The following is a 21,301-nucleotide window of genomic DNA, read 5'->3' as shown; positions in this document are numbered from 1 at the left end:
ACCTTTTGGTATGATTTATTGAATGTAACTTGTTTAATCCGACAACTGGAGAAAACGCAGTGTCTGTATTCCCTGTTGCGATCATCCAAGATGAGATTGCTGCCTTGTACTTATCTCCATGTTTAGGATTAGGATTTAATTTGGGTCAGGTTCTCATTGAAGACTGGGTTCAAGTGTAGCCTGGATCGCCTCCTGGGAAACCAAGGTCCTAGCGACTGATTCATCGTCCAACAATTTCTGGGATCTTCAGTAACGAGGGGTCACACCCATATCCCCGGTGACTCCCTCAAGATTACAGTTTGCTCCTCTGAGGAGCTGAGAAGCTGTCCTGGAGTTGCCAAAGTGCCCGTAGCCGATCACTCACTTTGTTCAGTCCTTCAAACACTGTGGCATCCCTCGTTTGGCTGTAGGCAGAAAGGAGAGGCTGCAGGACTGTGATAGGAAGGCTGAAGTTCAGGTGGGGATAGGAGGCCCCTGCGCTGTTGTTTCGAGCATTGCTAGATACAATTCCTGTGGGGAAAGATGATACAGGTTTGATACTGGAGGGCACTTGTACTTTCAAATCAACATGAAACTTGAAAGTTAACATCAGTGCAAAGCCTTACAAAATGTAAGGGCAGCACAGTGGCACAGTGAGTAGCACTGCTGCCTCACAGCGCCAGGGACCCAGGTTCAATTCAGCCTTGGGTCACTGTCTGTGCTAAGTCTGCACATTCTCCCCATGTTTGCATGGGTTTCCTCCCACACTCCAAAAGATGTACAGTTTAGGTTCATTGGCCATGCTGAATTGCCCCTTAGTGTTGGGGGATCAGCAGGGAAAATACATGGGATTACGGGGGTAGGGCCTGGGTGGGATTGTGGTCAGTGCAGGGTCAATGGGCTGAATGGCCTCCTACTGCACTGTAGGGATTCTAGGATCCATCAAGGCTCTATCTATGATTCTGTCAAGGGGGAGGTAGGGTGAGGAGTATCGTACAGCAAAACAAGACTGCAAGATGTCATTAAACACTTTACAAAAACAATCTTCCTTTATATAGCACTTTACCCAACCTCAGATGTTCCAAAGCACTCAGTAGCCAATAAAAAACACTTCTGAAGTGTAACAAGCTCCCACAAACAACAATGAACAATATTACAATCTCTATAAAGACCAACAATGTTTAAAAAATTTTTGAATTCTAGTGACTGACAGAAAAGGTCATAACGAGATTAAGTTTTAAAACTTTTACTGTAATAAGTCAACTAAAAGCAACATTGAATAAAAGTACTTTTGTAGACAAATTATATTTCAAACTGCAGAAAAGACCCCCCCCCCATATGACCTTTAACATGGCTGACAATCAGTTATGCTTCACCCTGTTCCTGGAGTGGTCACTTTATTCTCCTGGAACCAGTTCAAAGTTATTCCCCATTCCCAATGTCCTGTTTCCTTTTCCCTTTTCCAACTGGGTAACTTCTAATCCCAGGGCTGACTTTCGCTGCAAGGATTGCACTGGAGATTCCTTTTCTCTAGCCCAAGCTAGGCAAATCTACCCGTCTTCTTTAAATCCTCACAAACTGGGTTTCTTCAATTGGAGCGAAACTCCCACCTCCATTCTCTGTAGTGACTAATAGAGTTGTAATTCTCTCTGGAGGATTGACTGCCTCTATTTGTCTTGCTCCCTCTTAGATTCTTGCAGATCGATTTGGGTCTATGAGATTTAATGATAGCTTAGGAATTCCTGTAACCCAATACTACAGTAGCTTTCTATGGATCCTTCCCCTCTCAAAGCCCATTTACAGGACAGTGTGAATCACATGGGCCTTGTAACCAGGTAGGAATACTAATTGGCTAACCATTTATAAAACTTGACATTAACACTTTCCTGTGATACTAACAGTCAATGCATAGTCAGCACAGATGCCTTTGCCACTCATTATCCTGAGGTGGGAACAACTTGCACCTGCTTAGGAAGTCTCCTGATTTAGGTCCCTCCCGTCCCTATAGCAACCAAGGCTTGTTATTGGGCAGAACTCAGAGCAGGTCGCATGATCTCTTTCATTTCACCATAAATTAAAGAGACAATCCCAAACTATAACAATCTTATAAATCTCGGAGCTGTAACCACTGATATTTATTTTTTAGTGACATTAATTGTGGGATAAATATTGGACAAGGTACCAGGGGTGAGATCCTTGGTTCTGCTTTGAACAGTTGACTAAAATAGATCCTCCACAAACGCTAACCATGATGCAATGACAGCCAACCTACCCAGCAATTCTCCGCTGCTCATTCTGAAGACAGGCCCACCACTGGCCCCAGCATGAACCGCACACGTTGTCTGCAGCATCACAGGCTGGTTGTCCACAGTGATCACAGCAGACAGAACCCCGGCCGTCACCGAAGGCCCACAGCTTTGGCCAAACACCCCGTAGCCAATGACGCAGACATCCTCTCCTGTTGGCAAAGAGACACAGCATCACTGAAGGTGTTGAATAGAATGTACAGCACAGAAAAGAGACCATTCAGCCCAAATGTTGTTTATGATCATTCTCCCCATGTCTGCGTGGGTTTCCTCCAGGTGCTCCGGTTTCCTCCCACACTCCAAAGAGATGCAGGTTAGGTGGATTGGCCATGCTAAATTGCTGTTTAGTGTCAGGGGGTTAATAGAGTAAATAAGTAGGGTTATGGGTATAAGGTTGTGGGTGGGATTATGGTTGGTGCAAACTCGATGGGCCGAATGGCCTCCTTCTGCACTGTAGGGATTCTATGATCCATCAAAGATCTATCTTAACCCAGTCAGGTCATCCTATTCCTTATTTCCTTGTGTGCTTCTCCAGTTTCCCCTTAAATGCACATCTATACTACTCACCTCAATCACTCCATGTGGTAGTGTGTTCCACATTCTCACCACTCTTCAGGTAAAGACATTTCTCCTGAAATTGTTATTGGATTTATTAGTAACTCCTCAGTATTTATAATGCCCAGTTTTGGATATTCCCCACAAGTAGAAACATATTCTCTCTGTCTACCCTATCAAATCCCTTTCACAGGTTTATAGATCTTTGTTTGGTCACCTCACAGCCTGTATCAGCAAAGAACCCTGAGATTAGGAATTCATCTTGGGACAGTCTTGGATTGGCCACCTGTTCAGCCAAAAGAATTAAATATTAGGCAGACAATCAAACACTGTCCAAGACAGACTTCTAACCGCTGGTCTGTACAATCTCTTTTGATAATTATAAACAAAGAACAAACAATAAACTCTGGAATCATCCTTATAAATCTTTTTTGCACCTACTCCAGTTCACTTATGTCCTTTTCTCAATGTGGAGACCAGAATTCATAGAATCCCTACAGTGCAAAAGGAGGCCATTTGGCCCATCGAGTCTGCACCGACCACAATCCCACACAGGCCCTATTCCTGTAACCTCACTTATTTACCCTGCTAATGCCCTGACACTAAGGGGCAAGTTAGCATGGCCAATCAACCTAACCCGCACATCTTTGGATTGTGGGAGGAAACCAGAGCACCCAAAGGAAACCCACACAGACACAGGAAGAATGTGCAAACTCTACACAGTGACCTGAGACTGGAATTGAACCCGGGTTCCTGACGCTGTGAAGCAGCAGTGCTAAGCACTGAGCCACCATGCTGCCCCTCGAGTGCTGTCTAACTCAGGCTCGATATACGTTTAACATCATTACTTTTCAATCATATTCCTTTACATGAGAACCCCTAAGCTTGACTTGCTTCTTACAGCCATGTGAACCAGTTTTGCTCCAGATTGTTGTCCCGGTTCCTCCAGATCCCTTTGCTCCTCTGCCTCATTTAGATTCTTATTCTCCAAGGGGTATGTGACCTCTGTGCTCCTCCCAAAATGTTTATCAATACTGGAATTAACTTACCATTTAAACATCCATTCTACGAGTTTTTTTCTTTTTAATTGTATCTCTCCTGATTTGGTGTCACCTATAAATTTTGAGATTGTATCTTTGCTTCACAAACCCTAATCATTTCAGTAAACTCTGAACCCCAGCACCAATACCTGTGAAACACCAACCCCACTTTCCATCAGTCTAACTACCTTTAACCCAAGCATTATCTAATTATGTCGCATTATTTCTCATTCATCCAGAGATTATGAGGGGCATAGACAGGGTAGATGGGGAGCAGTTGATCCCCTTGGTTGAAGGGTCAGTTGCAAGGGGACACAAGTTAAAAGTGAGGGGTGGATGGTTTGGTGGGGTGGGGGGAGGATGTGAGGAAAATCTTGTTTACCCAGAGGGCGGTGATGGTCTGGAATGCGCTGCCTGGGAGGGTGGTGGGGGCAGGATGCCTCACATCCTTTAAAAAGTACCTGGATGAGTACTTGACACGTCATAACATTCAGGGCTACGGGCCAAGTGCTGGCAAGTGGGATTAGGAGGACAGGTCAGGGCATTTCTTGTGTCAGTGCAAACTCGATGGGCGTCTTCTGCACTTCAGTGGTGAAAAAGATAGTGTCTACAGAAATGAGGAGCGTGGGTTTAAGTAGTGCTTCAGCATATAAAAACTAACAACCTTTACATGCCACGCAGTAGGCTGAATGTGTGCCTGCCTAAACACTGAAAGGCACGATAAACAAGTGGCTTACCTGTTTTTATTGCTACTTGCTGAGGAATGTTGTTAAGGAACTTGGGTTTTGCACCTTATTCAAAACATCAGAACCTGCAACAGTGCAGCACTCTGAATTCTGAACTTCCTAACCCACAGCCTGCAATCGGTAAGGATAGGCAACAACACCTCCTTCATGATCATCCTCAACACCGCTGCCCCACAAGGCTGTGTTCTCAGCCCCCTACTATACTCCTTATACACCTTTAACCACGTGGCCACATTCCCTTCCAACTTGATCTTCAAGTCTGCTGATGACATCACTGCAGTGGTTCGGATCTCAAACAATGATGAGACAGAGAACAGGAATGAGATAGAGAATCTGGTGAACTGGTGCAGCGACAATAACCTCTCCCTCAATGTCAACAAAATGAAGGAGATTGTCATCGACTTCCGGAAGCGTAAAGGAGAGCATACCACTATCTACATGAATGGGGACAATGTAGAATAGATCAAGAGCTTCAAGTTTTTAGGTGTCCAGATCACCAACAATTGTCCTGGTCCCCCAGTGCCGACACTATAGTTAAGAAAGCCCACCAATGTCTCTACTTTCTCAGAAGACTTAGGAAATTTGGCATGTCAGTTACGACTTCACCAACTTTTACAGATGCACCACAGAAAGCATTTTTTCTGGATGTATCACAGCTTGGTATGGGCTCCTGCTCTGCCCAAAACCACAAGAAACTACAAAAGGTCATGAATGTAGCCCAATCCATTATGCAAACCAACCTCCCATCCACTGATTCTGTCTACACTTCCCACTGTCCTGGCAAAGCAGCCAGCATAATTAAGGACCCCACGCACCCCTTCTTCCTTCAGGGAAAAAATACAAAAGTCTGAGGTCATGTACCAACTGAGAACAGCTTCTTCCCTGCTGCTGTCAGACTTTTGAATGGGCTTGCCTTGCATTAAGTTGATCTTTCTCTACAACCCAGCCATGGCTGTAACACTACATTCCGCATTGTCTCCTTTCCTTCTCTATGAATGGTATGCTTTGTTTGTATAGCGTGCAAGAAACAATACTTTTCACTGTATACTAATACATGGAACAATAATAAATCAAATCAAATCACTCCCTCAGTATTGTCATGGAGTGAACCAAAAATGTGTGGCTCAACTCCTGGAGTGGGATTTGAGTCCAGGAGCTTCTGATGGTGACTGTGCTTCCTGCAGAGAAAGCGAGCAACAACATGACCGCATGGTAAGAGGAGGAAAGTCCCCCCTCCAAACAGCTGCAAGGAAATCGAGCATCCTGATCACAATTCCTTTTTTCATGAGCTCAGCAAGTTCCTTCGTTCCTGTTCCAGGGTCAGCGAAGCTCAATTCTTGCGTTTCCATGTAACGCTCTTTACTGGGAGCTGATCCCGGAATGTTTCCTGCCCTCCCCCATGATCATAGAGCCCCTGACAGCACTCAGCTGGACAAACCTCTCAATGTTTCCTCTTTTCTGACAGGCAGCTTTAACTCAGTGATTAAAAGTCACGTTAGGCGTCAGCTGCGGCTCCGCATTCTCATCTCTGAGTCAGAAAGTTGTGGGTTCCAGTCCCAGCTCAGATCTTCACCACAAAAATCAAAGTTGACACTCCGATGCTGTACTGAGAGCCCGATGCGCTGTCGGACATGCCACCCCAATACGAGGCTTCTGAGGTACATGTCAAAGATCCCACGGCGCTATTTGAGGAAGAATAGGGGAGTTCATAGTACCATAGAATCCCTACAGTGCAGAAAGAGGCCATTCGGCCCATTGAGCCTGCACCATCCCACTAAGGCCCTATCCCCGTATCCCCATATCCCCATACTTACCCTCCTAATTCCCCTGACACTATGGGATAATTTAGCAAGGCCTTTAGCAAGGCAGGAGCACCCGGAGGAAACTCACGCAGACATGAGAAGAACGTGCAAACTCGATTCCTGGGTTGGGTCACTGTCTGTGCAGAGTCTGCATGTTCTCCCTGTGCCTGCTTGGGTTTCCTCTGGGTGCTCCGGTTTCCTCCCACAATCTGAAAGATGTGATGGTTAGATGCATTGGCCATGCTAAATTCTCCCTCAGCGTAACTGAACAGGCACCGGAGTGTGCTGACTAAGGGATTTTCACGGTAACTTCACTGCAGCGTTAATGTAAGCCTAACTGTGACACTAATAAATAACCTCTAAATAGGCAGTCACCCGAGGCCGGAATCAAACCCAGGTCCCTGGCACTGCGGGGCAGCAGTGTTAACTACTGTGCCAATCTTAAGTTCTTCCTGGTGCCCTGTTCAATATTCCTCCCTTGACCAGACAATCTGGTCATTGGAGTTTATGGGAGTTTGCTGTGGGCAAATTGGCTGCTGCATTTCCTGCAGATCTCCAAAGAGCTGTAAAGCGCTTTGGGACATCCTGAGGTTGTAAAAGATGTTTAATGTAAATTCCAGTCCTTGTAGTTTTGCCAGTAGTCAATACCACACAGTGTAGCTATCAGAGGGTGGCACGTTCGAAGGTGAGATTTTGGACAATGCTATCTAATGCAGCAGTGGTGTTGTTCTCAGTCTCGCAACATGCACATTGCGGGAGCTGGGCTGGACACTCAAGGCCATTTTGCACAGCTGTGTTTTAATTCGGATTCTGTGGTCAGCGTGCTCTGCCTCCCCGATACTTAAATCCACACTTAATTACACAGAGACGAGGGGGCATTCATACTGAGGCTGCAGTTGTGATCTGCTGCTCCCAATGTCAGTTTTAAACTAAACTTGGTGACCCTATCGCCGGTACCTGGCGTTGAGTGCAAAATATTTAATTCCCCACCTCTCGTCCTGAAAGAATACACACTGCAATTTTAGCAGCATAGAATTCTTACTGTGCAGAAGGGGGCCATTCGGCCCATTGAGTCTGCACCGACCATAATCCCACCCTTAACCCTGTGGGCGGGATGTTCCGGCTGTGCTCACCAATCAATGGGCCTATGCATGGTCCACCTCCAACCTCCCACCTTCACCTCCACCCCTCCCTCCACCTCCACCTCCATCACCCCCCAACCCCCGCTGACCCCTGACACAAAGGGGGCAATTTAGCATGGCCAATCCAACTAACCCGCACATCTCTGCACTGTGGGAGAAAACCGAAGCGCCCAGAGGAAACCCACCCAGACATGGGGCAAATGTGACACAGACAGTGACCCTGGGGTGGAACTGAACCGGGTCCCTGAAGCTGTGCCAACCACAGTGTATTAGATATATGTAATCTTAATCATGTATCATAGTTAGTGAACAAGCCCAATTTCAAACACACGCAGACACGGGGAGAATGTGCAAACTCCACACAGACAGACAACCATCCGAGGGCAGAATTGAATCCGGGTCCCTGGCACTGTGAGGTAACAGTCCTAACCCCTGTGCCACCCGCATACTGCTTTAACTACATATAACCACTCTCTCAAATCAATTTTGTGCTCTTTAGCAAAAAGGTGCAATCTGCCCAATTAATAAATGTAAACTTTAACAGACAGCAAACACTCCCTTGTATCAGTGGGTTCTCTCACAGTGATGGGAAGGTAAGGTTTTAGTAAACTCTGCTAGACGCCTTTGTCAGTCACAATGCAATGTCACGCTTTATGACTCTCATCTCTGTCCCATTTGTGCACTGGCCCAGGGGAGTCCCCTGTTTCACAACTGAGAGGTAAGCATGTCAACACTGCAGGCTATCTGGGAGAAAGTTAAACGCACTTCAGTCAACCGACAGCAGTTTCCATATCAGTGCTGTTCTTAACTGAGCCTGCGATATGGCTCCTGAGTTCTCACACTAAAACCCGCTCCATTATCTCAGCAGACCCATAAACAAGTCTATAAACAAGAAGTCATAAAAATAAAAGATTGACTCCATAACCCAAAGTAAAAGGAAATAAATAATCAGCAATGTAAAAAAATCACTCATTTTATATATCAATAAAATGAGACTCTAATATATTTATATATACAAGCTGCTGATGATTAAGTGAATTTGTAGAGTGTTTGGCCCAAATGTGGGTATTTTAAAACTCTGACTACTATGTTAGTTTTCTTCAGTCAATCTGTTTGCCTTTCTTGTTCTTTCCTTACCTGTGCTGAACCTAGACGCAATAGCAGGTATTTCGACAGCCAGCTGGTCTTCTTCCAATTCCACCACCGCCACATCGAAGGCCGAATTCTCTTTCGTGGCAAACAACACCTTTCCCTTTAGCACCAGGCAGCTGGAGGAAAACGGAGGGAAGGGGTGAAAGGAAACTCGTTTCCGAAATGTTGTCCGGTCCCCAGCAGGACAGTGGAGGAGGGGAAACCTGGAATCGGAAGGGTCTGGATACGCAGCCCACTCCGAGCGGGTTTGCCTGACCTCACTTAGGCAGATGGGTCAGTGCATTAACGATGGGGAGAGTTGGTCAACTCCTGAATCCACGCCCCCTCCCCTCAGATCCCAAGGCATCAATAGAAACTAGAAGCAGGAGTAGGCCATTTGGCCCTTCGAGCCTACTCCCCCATTCATTTTGATCATGGCTGATCAACAATTTCAATATCCTGATCCCCCTCTTCCCCCTCCATATCCCTTGAACCTCTGGCACTAAGAGCTATATCTAATTTCTTCTTGAAATCACACAATGTTTTGGCCTCAACTACCTCTGTAGTCATGAATTCCAAAGAATTACTGGGTGAAGAAACTTCATAGAATCCCTACAGTGTAGAAAGAGGCCATTCGGCCCATTGAGGCTGCACTGACTGCAATCCCACCCAGGCCCTATCCCTGTAGCCCCATGTATTTACCCTAGCTAGTCCCACTGACACTAAATGGCAACTGAACATGGCCAATCGATCTAAGTCTTTGGACTGTGAGAGGAAACTGGAGCACCCAGAGGAAACCCGCACAGACAGTGATCCAAGCCGGGAATCGAACCCGGGTCCCTGGTAGTGTGAGGCAGCAGTGCTGACCACTGTCCCACCTTGCCTCACCTCAGTCACAAAAGGTTTATCCTCAAACTATGACCCCACCATTGGGAACATTCTTTCTGAATCTACCTTGTCTAATCCTGTTAGAATTTTAGAAGTTTCTACGAGATCCCCTCTCACTCTTCTAAATTCCGGGTAACATAATCCTAACCGATTTAAGTCTCTCTTCACTGGTGAGTTCTTCACTCACAGTGACAACACTCACTGTTGGGACAAAGGCCTTTTGTGGAGATGCCGGCATTGGATTGGGGCGGGGACAGTGAGAAGTCTCACAACACCAGGTTAAAGTCCAACAAGTTTATTTGGAATCACGAGCTTTCAGATTCACCTGATAAAAGGAGCAGGACTGGGAAAGCTCATGATTCCAAATAAATCTGTTAGACTTTAACCTGGTGTTGTGAGACTACTATGGCCTTTTGGTCAAAAGCCAAGAGGGAGATAACACCTCAATGAGGGAAGAGGCGGACGGGGAAACATAATATCAACGTCAAAAATTTCATTTTGAATCTTTACAAAGTTGTTTCACACTTTTGAGTTAAACAAGTTACTGTTCTGATTGAGTCATTTCTACACTAGTTAGCTGCCTTATTGCGAGACACTTGAATAAGGTACTAGAGGAAGACAAGTGCCTTTGAAACTGTACCCCAGCAAGGAGCCAACACTCCTGCCTTTCTGATATCCGTTTCTCTATTTTGGTGAAAGATTTAAGTTTCTTTAAAAATCACAACACAAAATCACACTGGCTGAGGCTAGTTTGGAGGTGACCTCCAGGCACCATTCACTTCGACTCAGCCAAGCTCTTGCTGCCCATCTTGCTTGCACCAAGTCCCATTTACCCACCACCCCTGTGTTTGCTGACCTACACAGGCCCTGGGCTTTCACTGCCCTTGATTTTAAAATTCTCACCCTTGTATTCAAATCCCTCTACAGTCTCACACTTTCCTATCTCTGGAACCAGCTACAACTCTCCCTCTGAGCATCTTGGTCTCTTACATGTTCGCGATTTTAATCACACCATCATTGGCAGTCGTGCCTGCAGCTGCCTGTGTCCGAAGCTCTAGAAATCCCCCCTCAAACCTCTCTACTTCTCTACCCTCCTTTAAGATACTCTTCAAACTTGATCTCTTTGATCAAGATTTTGGTTTCCTGTCCTAGTACCTCCTTATGTGGCTTAGAATCCCTGCAGTGCAGAAGGAGGTCATTTGGCCCATCAAGTGGGGGCTGACCACAATCCCACCCAGGTCCCATCCCCGTAACCCCATTTACCCTGCTTAGTCCCCCTGACACTAAGGGGCAATTCACCAAGGCCAATCCACTTAAGCTGCACATCTTTGGACTGTGGGAAGAAACTGGAACACGTGAAGGAAACCCACACAGACATGGGGAGAATGTGCAAACTCCACACAGTCAGTGACCCAAGCAGGGAATTGAACCCGGATCCCTGACACTGTGAGACAGCAGTGCTAACCACTGTGCCACCATGTCGCCCTTGCTGACAAATCTCCTTTGCAATGTTTTACTGCATTAAAGGTGCTACATAAATGGCAGCAGTTGTTGGATAATGATCCAAATATAGCAATCATTGTGTTTCTATAGAACCATCCCAAAAATGCATTATGTACAATGACTTACTTTGAAAAGTGGTGATTATACAACAAGAGAATCCATTATCAGAATCTCGGGAATATACTGGCCCGGATTTTCCGATTGCTGCTTGGAATTTCTTGACCCGGATTCTGATGCAGGCGCCTCACTGACTTTCCAAAGTGTGGACTCTTCAAATCATAGAATCCATTCAGCCCATCCAGTCTGTACTGACTCTGCAAAAGAGCATCCCACAGAGGCCCATTCCCCAATTCCCTTCCCCCCCGTAACCCTGCCCATTTGCCACAGCTAATCCACCCACTCACCTCTGAACACTAAAGGGGCAATTCAGCATGGCTAATCCACTTAACCTGCACACCTCTTTACACACTAGCGTGCTGGAGAGACGTTTGAACCCACAATCTCTGACAACGAAGGAGAGTGCTATGTTCAAGCCAAGATGAAGAAGGAGCAGGAAACATGTATGAACATACAAAAATGAACAAGAGTAGGCCATTCAGCCCCTCAAGCCCACTCAGCCGTTCATCAAACTCACAGCTGATCTGTTTGTGTTTTTAATTGAGTATTTATGGGAAGGTGATGGCCTACTAGTATTATCACTGAACTACTAATCCAGAAACTCAGCTAATGTTCTGGGGACCCGGGTTCGAATCTCACCATGGCAGATAATGGAATTTGAATTCTGTAAAAATTATCTGGAATTAAGAATCTATTGATAACCATTGTCAGAAAAACCCACCTGGTTCACTAATACCCTTTAGGGAAGGAAATCTGCCATCCTTACCTGGTCTGGCCTACATGTGACTCCAGAGCCACTGCAATGTGGGTGACTCTCAACTGCCCTCCAAAGGCAAGTAGGGAAAGGCAATAAATGCTGGCCAGCCAGTGACACCCATGACCCATGAATGAATTTAAAAACATTCCAGTCTACCCCCGATAATCTCAGAGTTTTACACAAACTGTGACAGAGAGGGGCCTACCTGCTGGAGTCCGACTGGATCTTCACTTTGACAGCCGATGTTTGACCTAACACGTGTCGACATGTGAGGATCAGCCTGGGGCTGATAACCACTCCTGATCCCCACACCCTGTCACACTGCAGAAGAGCTACAGCCCCGAGCAGCCGTGTTAAGCTGTGCCACCCCGGGTTCGCCAGGGGCCGCTGACCAGAGACAGGGCAAATTGACAACTTTGCGCCACTTCTGTCAAATCCATTCAAAATCCTTCCGATGGCCTCCAATACGCAGCTGGCCGAACACACCAGCGTCAGTCCAACCCACTCATTAGCTTTCCAGCAAAGTGGCGCCACGATTAAACCGGCCAAGTGATACCCATCTCGAGACTTGACGTAAATGCCGCCTCCTTCGGTCCCGGGTAGGCAGCGGGCATCGGTCAAAATCATGGCGTTCCTCTCTCCTGCCAGGTTACTCACGATGCCCTTGCTGATTGTGTTCAGGAAGATCTCGGGGCAGAAGGCGGCAAAGGGAGAGGCACAGCTGAAGAGGAGCTGCCCCTTCCTCAAGCCTTCGCTCCTCACGTAGCGCAGGGCACTCCCTCCAAGGGCATCACTGGCCCAATCGGGGCATCGCAGCAAGGCGAACCAGGCCAAGTCCAGGATCTCGGACCGGAGCCCTTGCTCCTGGTCTTCATTGTAGAAACACCAGTTGTCCGACTTGCGGAACAAGGTCTGGAAGATGTCTCGGAATTCTGGGCAAGGGAAGACCATCAGCATCTCAGCTCGGGCGTAGCTCCGAGACTTGTCCACCCCGGGTGCCACTGAGGGCAACACCGGGTTCAGGTCGGAACCAGGAGACTCTGAGACAGGCTCCAGCCCCAGGGTGAAGCTGGAAGACAAGGGAGGCTGGGCTTTGGCCCTGGGGCTGGTGGTAGGGAACTGGAGATGGACCTGCAGGTCCTGGTGGAATGCCCCAGGCTGCAGGAACGGCTTGCCACTCACATCCTGCCGCTGGAGGAGGAGGAAAGGGAGGAAGGTCTGACCGTGGCAGAGGACCAGACCCCGCCTGCCGTCCAGGAGCAATCCGCTGCAGCTCCGCACTCCCTCCCACTGAGGCTGGGGAGGCAGGGAGTGAGCCGCCGGCAGTGCTGCCTCCCCGCACTGAGTCTCCGGAGCCCGGCGCTGCACAGAGGCAGAGACAATGCAACACTGGCTCTGCGGGAACATCACAAACACACACACATAACACACTCAAAACCCAGACAGCAGCATTGCTAAACTCAATTTCTAACCCGGAAGCTAATGCCTTCAACATCCTATCTGGCAATGCCTACAATCCAGCCCTTTACACTCAGTTTCAGTTTAACATCGCATTGCTAGCGGCTCACAAACAGCCCATTCCGCTCAACAAGCCCGTGTTCCTGATTCCTCACTGAGCCTTCTTTCGTACGTATCTCTCATAGAATCCCCTATACAATGGGGCCATTCAGCTCATCGAATCAGTACTGACAACAATCCCACCCAAGCCCCATCCCTGTAACCCCCTATCTATTTACCCTGCCCCTTAATGTCCCAAGATGAGCTGGTTAGGTAGATTGGCCATAGTAAATTGCCCCTTAGTGTCCCAAGATGTGCAAGTTAGGTGGATTGTCTTATGCTAAACCGCCCCTTAGTGACCTGAGATGTGTAGGTAGGGGTCGATTGGCCACATTAACTTGCCCCTTAGTGTTCCAAGTTGTGTAGGTTAGGGTGGATTGGCCATGCTAAATTGCCCCTTAGTGTCCCAAGATGTGTAGGTTAGGGTGGATTGGCCATGCTAAATTGCCCCTTAGTGTCCCAAGATGTGTAGGTTAGGGTGGATTGGCCATGCTAAATTGCCCCTTAGTGTCCCAAGATGTGTAGGTTAGGGTGGATTGGCCACGTTAACTTGCCCCTTAGTGTTCCAAGATATGTGGGTAAGGTGGATTGGCCATGCTAACTTGCCCCTTAGTTGTCAAACGATCTGTAGGATAGATGCATCAGCCACGGTAAATGTGTGGGATTACGGGGATAGGACAGGGAAGAGGACTTGGGTAAGATACTCTGTCACAGAGTTAGTGCATATTCAATGGGCTGAATGGCCTCTTCGGGACTGTAGGGATTCTATGATTCTATGAATATATCCTGGGGTGAGTTCTGCAGGGGCAGGGGTGCATCATCATCACCCCCAGGGATGATAATTTAATGAGTAAAGTTTTCTTTTGATATTTTGTTTTGGTTATACTGCCCCACAGGGGCTGTCACCCCTGTAATTTCTGTCTAATTCATTGGTCTTTGTTTCATTCAAGACAGTATCTCCTGGGGTGCCACATTCACTGTTGCACTACTGCTGTCATCTGCCAAGTAATAACGTATCAGTCTCCCAACTACACAGTGAGACACAAGAAACACTTGACAAACCTCCAGAACTTTGAGCTCAATGTCTGATTATTTCTAACTTCTGGGAACCCGATGACAGAACAACAGGACAACAGAAACCTTTTGTTCCCTCTTAAACAGTATATATAATCCAAATATTTCTCCCTACCTTCAGAATTCTGGAGTCAAAATGTTAACTCTGTCTCTCTCTCTGTCCATAGATGCTGCCAGACCTACTCAATTTCTCCAGCAGTCTCTGTTCTTGTTTCCCCAATCCAGCTTTTATTCTAGGACAACATGAAGATAGACATGCTGGACAACCAGTGGCAGGAGAGTAGGGGGATGAAGCATAAGATTGTGATATATCTCCAGGACAGTTGGCACAGTGGTTAGCACTGCTGCCTCACAGTGCCAGGGCCCGGGATCGATTCCCAGTTTAGGTCACTCTCTGTGCGGAGTTTGCATGTTTCCCCCTTGTCTCTGTGGAGTTTGCACATCCTCCCCATGTCTGCATGGGTTTCCTTCGGTGCTCCAGTTTCCTCCCACACTTCAAAGATATGCAGGTTAGGGGGATTGACTATGCTAAATTGACCCTAGTTTCAGGATTCGTTTCTGAAGGACTGGTGGACTGTCCAGGGTGTTCTGTGGATGGCCAATAGCCGCAGCTGAAGGTGGAGAAATCTACTCAAAGAGCAAGGGAATTCTTCCCCCAATTACCTTTGTCAATATTTCCCTATCCACTAATGCACCAGACCAAGTGTAGTATGCGGGGTTACAGGAATAGGATTGTTGTCAGTGCAGGCTCAATGGGCCAAATGCTCAGCGGAAATTTATTCCGATGGTCAAAAAGGACCGTAGGAGGAGAGGTAATAAGCCGTGGATAACGAAGGAGGTGAAGGAAAGTGTTAAATTAAAAGCGGAGGCGTTTAGAGTAGCTAAGAGTAGTGAGCGAGAAGAGGATTGGGAGAGGTTTAAATGTCAACAAAGATTGACAAAGAAGTTGATAAAGGACGGTTGGAGAAACTATGAAGCTGGGCTAGCGCTTAATATAAAAAAGGATAGCAAGAGTTTTTATAAATATATAAAAAGGAAGAGGCTGGCTAGGGTGAACGTTGGTCCCCTAGAGGATGAGAAGGGGGACTTAGTGGTAGGGGATGGGGATATGGTGGAGGTCTTGAATAACTTTTTTGTTTCGGTCTTCACGGAGGAAGACATGAATAATTTGCCGGATGTTAGAGATGGAAAGGTGGTAGGACTGGAGGGTCTCGATGACATTACTGTTACTAGAGAGGTGGTGCTCAACAGACTGGAGGGGCTGATTGTGGACAAGTCCCCAGGACCAGATGGAATGCATCCGAGGGTCCTGAAAGAAATGGCGGAGGTGATAGTGGATGCCTCGGTGGTTATTTTCCAGACATCGCTGGATTCCGGGGAAGTGCCGGAAGATTGGAAAACGGCTAATGTTACGCCGTTGTTTAAGAAGGGTGCCAGGCAAAAGGCGGGGAATTATAGGCCTGTTAGTTTAACGTCTGTTGTAGGTAAAATGTTAGAATCCGTCATCAAGGAGGAAATAGCGAGGCATCTTGAGGGGAACTGCTTGATAGAGCAGACGCAGCACGGTTTCCTTAAAGGGAAGTCGTGTCTGACAAATTTACTGGAGTTCTATGAGGATGTGTCTAGGGCGGTGGATAGAGGAGAGCCGGTGGATGTGGTCTTTCTTGATTTTCAGAAGGCGTTTGACAAGGTACCTCACAAGAGGTTATTACAGAAGGTCAGGGGGCATGGAGTTGGGGGTAGGGTGTTAGCGTGGATAGAGGACTGGTTGTCAAATAGGAGGCAGAGAGTGGGGGTCAATGGGTGCTATTCGGATTGGCGGATGGTGACTAGTGGAGTGCCCCAGGGGTCGGTGCTGGGGCCTCAGCTATTTACCATTTATATAGATGATCTGGAGGAGGGAACCGAGTGTAGGGTGTCGAAATTTGCTGATGACACCAAAATTGGTGGAAAGGCAAATTGTGCGGAGGGTGTGGAGAGTCTGCAGAAGGATCTAGATAGGCTGGGCGAATGGGCCAGGAAATGGCAAATGGAATTTAATGTTGGCAAGTGCAAGGTGGTCGACTTTGGTAGGAATAATGGTAGGAAGGATCATTACTTATGTGGAGAAAAACTGCAGCAGGCGATGGTGCAGAGGGACCGCGGGGTCCTTGTGCATGAGTCGCAAAAACCCAGCTTGCAGGTGCAGCAGGTGGTCAGGAAGGCGAATGGGATGCTGGCCTTCATCGCGAGGGGGATTGAATATAAAACTAGGGAGGTCTTGCTGCGGCCGTATAGGGCATTGGTGAGGCCGCAGCTGGAGTACTGTGTGCAGTTTTGGGCGCCGTACTTACGCAAGGATATTTTAGCCTTGGAGGGAGTGCAGAGGAGGTTTACTAGGCTGATGCCAGCGTTGAGGGGGTTGAGCTATGAGGAGAGGCTGAATAGATTAGGCTTGTACTCGTTAGAGTTTAGAAGAATGAGGGAAGATCTCATTGAGACGTATAAGATGATGAATGGGATGGATAGGATAGAGGTGGAGAGACTCTTCCCGCTCAGAAAGGATAGTAGGACTAGGAGGCACAGCCTCAAGATAAAGGGGGGGCGGTTTAGAACAGAGTTGAGGAGGAACTTCTTCACTCAAAGGGTGGTGAATCTCTGGAATTCTCTGCCCGTTGAAGTGGTGGAGGCTGCCTCGCTAAATATTTTTAAGAAGCGGGTTGATGGGTTTTTGATAAGAGAGGGGATTAAGGGTTATGGGGAGAGGGCGGGAAGGTGGAACTGAGCCACGACAGATCAGCCATGATCTTATTGAATGGCGGGGCAGGCTCGAAGGGCTAGTTGGCCTGCTCCTGCTCCTATTTCTTATGTTCTTATGTTCTATGTTCAAATGGCCTCCTTCTGCACTGCACTTCTATAAATATATTCAAGCAGAATTGACAACATTAGTGTGGAGTAGTGTGAAGAGTAAGTAAGGGCATTGGCACGTCTTCTCAAACAAAAATGGACAGGATCACAGTGTGTGGGGTTCCCAAGAATGTTGGAACACTCGTGAAATTTCACGTGTAGGGTGAAATTTGACTCGCTCACTCACCATAAAGTAAAAGTGCTTTACTTCTGGTAACCCACCAGAGCTGAGAGAGGACACACCCCCACCCCACATGCCCCAATCCCACCACAAACAACTTCAGACCTTGCAACTCCAGCTTGTGGCCACCTCCAAGAATTGCCTGGGGTTGGCTGTTGGTTCTGTCACTTGCAATAACTTCTCAATCTCGGGACATCATGAAGTGCGTCATTGCTGCTGAAGGAAGTACTTTTTGAAGCATATTGGGATTTTGGGAAACACAGCAAGCTCCGACAAACAACAATCAACTAGGGCACCAGATCAGCTTGGTCTAGTGGCATTGGTGGATAGGGAAATGTTGACAAGGATATTTGGGGGAACAATTCCCTTGCTGTTTGAGTAGATTTCTCCACCTTCAGCTGTGGCTATTGACCATCCAGAGAACACCTCGGACAGTCCAACAGTCCTTCAGAAATGAATCGAGCTATCAGAGCACGTTATGCACTCCAGTCATTAAATTGCAGAGTTAAAATCTATTATTTGCTGTCTCGGAACAAGGAAGATATTACTGAGTTAGAAGGATGTTATAAATAGAACTAGTCACTTGTGGTTGTAAGCACTGCAAATAGCTCAGTTTCCGTGGGAAACCTTCAAGCCACGCATTTTCAATGCGTGGGCCCAGTTGCATCTTAAAACTACAAACCAGCACATAAGAACACAAGTAGGAAAAGCAGCAAGTGGCCATAAAGCTCCTTGAGTCTATTCCAACTGTCAGTAAGACCATAGCTGATCTTTTTCCTGAAAGCCACTCTCCCAACCTAGTCCTTCAATTCTCCTAACATTCAAAAATCTATTGGACTGAGTCTCCAATAAATTCAGTAACTGAGCACCCACTGCCCTGTTGGGTAAGAATGCCAAAGGTTCACAGTGAACACCTAGATAGTTGGTCCCCTATCTAGAGACAATGATCCCTAGTTCTAGACTCTCCAGCCAGGGGTGAAAGACCTTCTCAGCATTTACCGTAAAACATCTAAAACTTTTATTTATTTTGTATAAGAAATAGGAGCAGGAGTAGGCCATCTAGCCCCTCGAGCCTGCCCCGCCATTCAATAAGATCATGGCTGATCTGTCGTGGCTCAGTTCCACATTCCCGCCCTCTCCCCATAACCCTCAATCCCCTTGCTTATCAAAAACCCATCAACCCGCGTCTTAAAAATATTTAGCGAGGCAGCCTCCACCACTTCAATGAGCAGAGAATTCCAGAGATTCACCACCCTTTGAGTGAAGAAGTTCCTTCTCAACTCTGTTATAAACCACCCCCCCTTTATCCTGAGGCTGTGCCCTCTAGTCCTACTGTCCTTTCTGAGCGGGAAGAGCCTCTCCACCTCTATCCTATCCATCCCATTCAACATCTTATACGTCTCAATGAGATCTCCCCTCATTCTTCTAAACTCTAACGAGTACAAGCTTAGTTTATTCAGCCTCTCCTCATAGTTCAACCCCCACAACTCCGGAATCAGCCTAGTAAACCTCCTCTGCACTCCCTCCAAGGCCAAAATATCCTTGCGTAAGTACGGCGACCAAAACTGCACACAGTACTCCAGCTGTGGCCTCACCAATGCCCTATACAGCCGCAGCAAGACCTCCCTACTTTTATATTCAATCCCCCTTGCTATGAAGGCCAGCATCCCATTCGCCTTCCTGACCACCTGCTGCACCTGCAGGCTGGGTTTTTGCGACTCATGCACAAGGACCCCGAGGTCCGTCTGCACTGTCGCATGCTGCAGTTTTTCGCCACGTAAGTAATAGTCCTTCCTACCATTATTCCTACCAAAGTGGACCACCTCACATTTGCCAACATTAAATTCCATTTGCCATTTCCTGGCCCATTCGCCCAGCCTATCTAGATCCTTCTGCAGACTCTCCACACCCTCCACACAATTTGCCGTTCCACCAATCTTGGTATCATCAGCAAATTTTGACACCATACACTCTGTTCCCTCCTCCAGATCATCTGTATAAATGGTGAATAGCTGAGGCCCCAGCACCGACCCCTGGGGCACTCCACTAGTCACCAACCGCCAATCTGAATAGCACCCATTGACCCCCACTCTCTGCCTCCTATTTGACAGCCAATCCTCTATCCACGCTAACACCCTACCCCCAACTCCATGCCCCCTGACCTTCTGCAATAACCTCTTGTGAGGCACCTTGTCAAACGCCTTCTGAAAATCCAGAAAGACCACATCCACCGGCTCTCCTCTATCCACCGCCCTAGACACGTCCTCATAGAACTCCAATAAGTTCGTCAGACACGACTTCCCCTTAACGAAACCGTGCTGCGTCTGCTCTACCAAACAATTCTCCTCAAGATGCCTCACTATTTTCTCCTTGATCACGGATTCTAACATTTTTCCTACAACAGACGTTAAATTAACCGGCCTATAATTCCCCGCCTTTTGCCTGCCACCCTTCTTAAACAATGGCGTAATGTTAGCCGTTTTCCAATCTTCTGGCACTTCCCCGGAATCCAGCGACGTTTGGAAAATAATCACCAAGGCATCCACTATCACCTCCGCCATTTCCTTCAGAAAAGTCTATACAAAGTCACCTCTCATTCTTTAGAAGTTGAAATCACAGAACGTTGAGAGCACAGGAGCCATTTAACCCATCGAATATAGACCTATTCTACTCAATCATTCTGTATATGACAGCCCTTTCACTGCAGGATTCTAGTTGGCCCAGAGAAAGACCACCATTAATCTAGTCTGTTCATTCAATACGGTGGCGGTGTACTGGTATTGCCATTGGACTGGTAATCCAGAGACCCAGGCTCAGGTAATACCCTGGGTTAGGGTCCCAGCATGGCAGATGGTGAAATTTGAATCGAATGCAAAAAAAAATCTGGAATTAAAAGTCTAACAAATGCGGTTATGTGAAACCATTATCAATGGTCGCAAAACCAATCTGGTTCACTAATGCGCTTTAGGGAAGGAAATCTGCCATCCTTACACTTGACTTCAGAAATCATGAATTTTGTATTATTTTAAAAATTATAAGTTAATTACTGATTCATATAAAAAAATCACCATTTTCATTTTATAAACATTAATACTAAAAAATGCTGGAAAATCTCAGCAGGTCTGGCAGCAACTGTCAGGAGAGTAAAGAGCTAACATTTCAAGTCTAGATGACCTTTTGTCAAAAGCTAAAATGCATAGAAAATAGAGGGTATTTAAGGGTGAGGGAATGAAAGATGAGTCATAGCCACAGACACCAGGGGAAAGACTGCTAATGGCAATCCTCTTTCTATGGGCTTTTAGCTTTGACAAAGGGTCATCTGGATTCGAAATGTCAGCTGCTGAGATTTTTTAGTAATTTCCCTTTTGGTTTCAGATTCCAGCATCCGCAGTAATTTGCTTTTAATACTAAAAGTGAACATGTTCTGAGAAAACAGTACTTATTCTACAGGGAAGTTATGCTTCAACATTTGTGAGATGCTAGTTAGGCCACAGCTAGAGAGTTGCATCCTGCTTTGGCCACTACATTTCTACAAGGATCTGAGGTGGTTAGCAGGACAGTTCCAGGAATAAGATTAGCTACAGGGTTAGATTGGGGAATCTGGGGTTGTTCTTCCTGGAGTCAAGAAGGTTGAAGG

The 21,301-nt window shown here is 46.9% G+C and overlaps 1 protein-coding gene across 1 annotated transcript; it reads right to left on the bottom strand.

Moving 5' to 3' along the window:
- tysnd1 (trypsin like peroxisomal matrix peptidase 1) lies at positions 1–13,425 on the bottom strand. Its single transcript, XM_080215753.1, has 4 exons — positions 12,172–13,425; positions 8,708–8,838; positions 2,252–2,437; positions 1–510 (listed from the first exon to the last, which is right to left on the bottom strand). The coding sequence occupies exons 1-4, from the start codon at positions 13,371–13,373 to the stop codon at positions 293–295; spliced, it is 1,737 nt and encodes a 578-aa protein (XP_080071879.1). The 5' UTR covers positions 13,374–13,425; the 3' UTR covers positions 1–292.
- Between the last annotated feature and the right edge of the window lie 7,876 nt (positions 13,426–21,301).

This window comes from Carcharhinus amblyrhynchos, chromosome 31 (assembly GCF_965287045.1).
Source record: "Carcharhinus amblyrhynchos chromosome 31, sCarAmb.v2.hapA, whole genome shotgun sequence".
Taxonomy (NCBI): Eukaryota; Metazoa; Chordata; class Chondrichthyes; order Carcharhiniformes; family Carcharhinidae; genus Carcharhinus; species Carcharhinus amblyrhynchos.
The sequence above is the reverse complement of the archived record's forward strand: the minus strand, read 5'-3'. Positions and strand labels throughout refer to the sequence as shown.